Source organism: Tupaia chinensis, unplaced genomic scaffold (genome assembly GCF_000334495.1).
Source record: "Tupaia chinensis unplaced genomic scaffold, TupChi_1.0 Scaffold000067_1, whole genome shotgun sequence".
NCBI lineage: Eukaryota > Metazoa > Chordata > Mammalia > Scandentia > Tupaiidae > Tupaia > Tupaia belangeri.
In genome coordinates this window covers 4,214,949-4,217,714 of record NW_006159526.1, presented here as the reverse complement: position 1 = coordinate 4,217,714, position 2,766 = coordinate 4,214,949, and the positions used below count along the sequence as shown (strand labels likewise).

General features: G+C 63.2%; 1 protein-coding gene across 1 annotated transcript in view; it reads right to left on the bottom strand.

Annotated features, from left to right (window-relative positions):
- The window catches only part of PPP5C (protein phosphatase 5 catalytic subunit), a 34,959-nt gene that overhangs the window by 1,364 nt on the left and 30,829 nt on the right, over positions 1-2,766 (bottom strand). The window contains exons 8-11 of the mRNA XM_006142099.3: positions 1,636-1,778; positions 1,462-1,549; positions 631-671; positions 341-519 (exon numbers count right to left, since the gene is read on the bottom strand). Of these exons, the coding sequence (XP_006142161.1) occupies positions 341-519; positions 631-671; positions 1,462-1,549; positions 1,636-1,778 (451 nt within the window). The remainder of the gene's footprint in view (positions 1-340; positions 520-630; positions 672-1,461; positions 1,550-1,635; positions 1,779-2,766) is intronic.

Below are 2,766 nucleotides of genomic sequence, written 5' to 3'. Positions count from 1 at the left end.
AGAGATTTTTGCTATAGGGCACATGTGCTCGCCAGACAGACAGAGAGAGACAGAGATAGAAAGCGAGAAATCACCCCCAAGGGGAGATGATCACGCCGCAATCCCTTCTCCTCCATTCTCCTCTCGGGATCCTGGGGACGCACGCCCGCGTGCCCGGCGTGAGTTTTAAGCCACCAGGTCCGGGACGCGAACCGCGGTTGACTACGTGGGAATCCAGCGACATAGCCATTACGCTAACTGCTGGTTCCCTACCTGGGGAACTTTCTATCTCAGGACGTTAAAGCAGGAACAAACCCCAAAGCTGCAGCCTGGGAAGAGGCCCTGGGGGAGACGGACGCACCAGTAGTTGGGGGCAGAGAAGACCGTGACGCAGCGGCCGCCGTGTGCCACCTCATAGCCCTCGGCCTTGACTTCGTGGCTGCGGATGATGTAGTCCAGGTGGTTCTCCTCCAGGAAGGCCTTGGTCACGTCCGGCCCGAACTGGCAGCTCACGCCCCGCTTGCTGACCGAGCGCCCGTTCTGGGGTGGGTAGGCAGGAGAGATGGGGGTCCAGGGCCACTACAGCCCCTGCCCCACTCACTTGGCCTACATCCCGCCCCTGCCGACCCCAGACCCCGGTGCCCCGCTCACCTGCGGCTGTGGGTCTGACCAGAGCAGGTCACACATGGGACCTGTGGGGAATGGAGGGGTTGTCAGGGACTCACCCACCTCCTGGAGGTGGGCACTCACAGGTCCCCTCGCAGCCCAGCCAGGTGTCCACCTCACGGCCGGCCTGCCTGGGGCAGGGCGGGGAACACCCAATGAGGCAGGCTTTGGACACAAGTTGAGATTTGGAGCCAGACCCCATTTTGGCCGTGAAGCTGGATGAAGCCTTAAACATCACAATGAAGTCCCTTTCCCTGCTCAAAGCCTTCTGTGGCTCCCCACTGCCCTGGGGACAAAGACCAAGCACCTCACTGAGGCCTGTATGGCTCTGTGGGTTAACCTCCAGCCCGATTAACCTCATGTTCAACGGCCACCCGTGATGCGCAGCCCTGCACACCCTGCAATCCTCCCGGCCAGTCCTCCCACCCGCCTGGTTCTCCCCTGCCTTGGGGCCTCTGTGCCCCGGCTCTGCCCGCAGGTACCCTGCCTACTGTGGTGTCAGCTCACACTTCACTTCCTGGAGAGGACTCAGCTCCCAATCTCCAGCCCACCCGGTCCCCCAGGACACTCACAAGGCGGGCGAAGACTGCACCGTCCCCATTGCTGGGATGGGCCCCGTGGCCCTCAGGGACCAGCAGTTGAACTCATGAGTCCACCAAGGACAGTTGTGGACACCATGCCTCCTGCCCGCATGGACCCATGAGGGCGGGCACTGACCGCGTGACAGAGAGGAGGCCGAGGCTCAGCGGCAGCTCAGATCTGTACCCAGGCCGCCCCTCTCTGCTGGAGACGCACGGAAGGGCCCCACCCACACACCTGAATCTGGGGGCTGCCGATTCCGCTCGATCTTCCGGATGTCATCTAGAGTGACCCCGTCTTCACTGAACAAGCCTCCGTGCATGATCTGGGGAGTGAGGGTGAGGCGGTGCTGTGAGGGGAGCTGGCTGCGCGAGGGCCCCGCCTCTCCTGCCGTGGGGGCGCTGTCCTCACCAACACTTTGCCGTTGATGCACTGGGCCAGCGGCAGCCACTCGAACACCTCGCTGAAGAGCTCGTACATCTGGGCCGTGTACTTGGCCTTCACCTCGCCCTCAAAACCGTAGATCTGGTTCATGTTGTCTGTCTCGTGGTTGCCTGGCCAACGACGGGGACAGACCTCAGCCACTGGTCCGACAGGGGCCTCTGCCTGGGAGCCTTCAGGCCCGGGGACCAGGAGACTGCCTGCTGGCCCCTCACAGACACCAACGGGGTGTGGCCGCTGCTCAGTCCACTTTCTGGAGGAGCAAACTGAGGCCCTCAGCCACAGTGCCCAGGCCTGTACTGAAGGCCCACTGCTATGGCGTGGCCAAGGCCTGGGCTCCAGCCTGGCTCTGTGTGACCCAGGTGTTCCCTGCCCGTGGGCCTCGGGCTCCCTGTCACAATGCCTTCCAGGCTGAAGTTAACAAGGGGAATCGCGACAAAAATCAGGCCCGCCCGTGGGCAGGGCCTCTGCTGTGGCCCACACTGCTCCCCCCTCCACCCTGCCTCTGCCTCCCCTCTGGGCCCGCAAAGCAGGCTGCCTGGAGTGACTGTCCGGCATCACGGGCTGAGGTCTGCCTCCTCCCAGTCCCAGCAGGTGCCTACAGAGCTTCTAGCACATGCCGGGCAAAGTCGCCAAGCCCGTGCCCCATCGGCGTCAGCGTCTGCCCTCTCCCAGCCCCGGCTCTGGCTGGCGCTGCCTCCTAGTTCTCCTGGCTCCAGGGGGCACCTCCCACTCCCGCCCTCCCCGCCTGCTCAGTGGCAGCCCTTCCCAGTGAACCTCATCTTTGTTTTCGTGTTTTGTCAGGGGGCACATGCCCTTACAGGACAAAGAGAGGGAAAGTAGAAACCACCCCAGGGAACAGCCATGCCACCATCCCTTCTCCGCTGCTCTGTCTTCTCTGGACTTTGGGCATGCACGCACACACGCCTGCGTGTTTAAGCCACTGGGTCTGAGACTGCACAGTCGGCCATGAGGGACCCAATCACCCTCACCACAGGACCACCACTGACTGGTCCTGCCCTCGGCCTTCCTGATAGACTCTGCGCCAAGGAGCCCCCATGTCCCTCTCAGTCGCACAGCCCTGCTCGCAGCAAGCCCCCC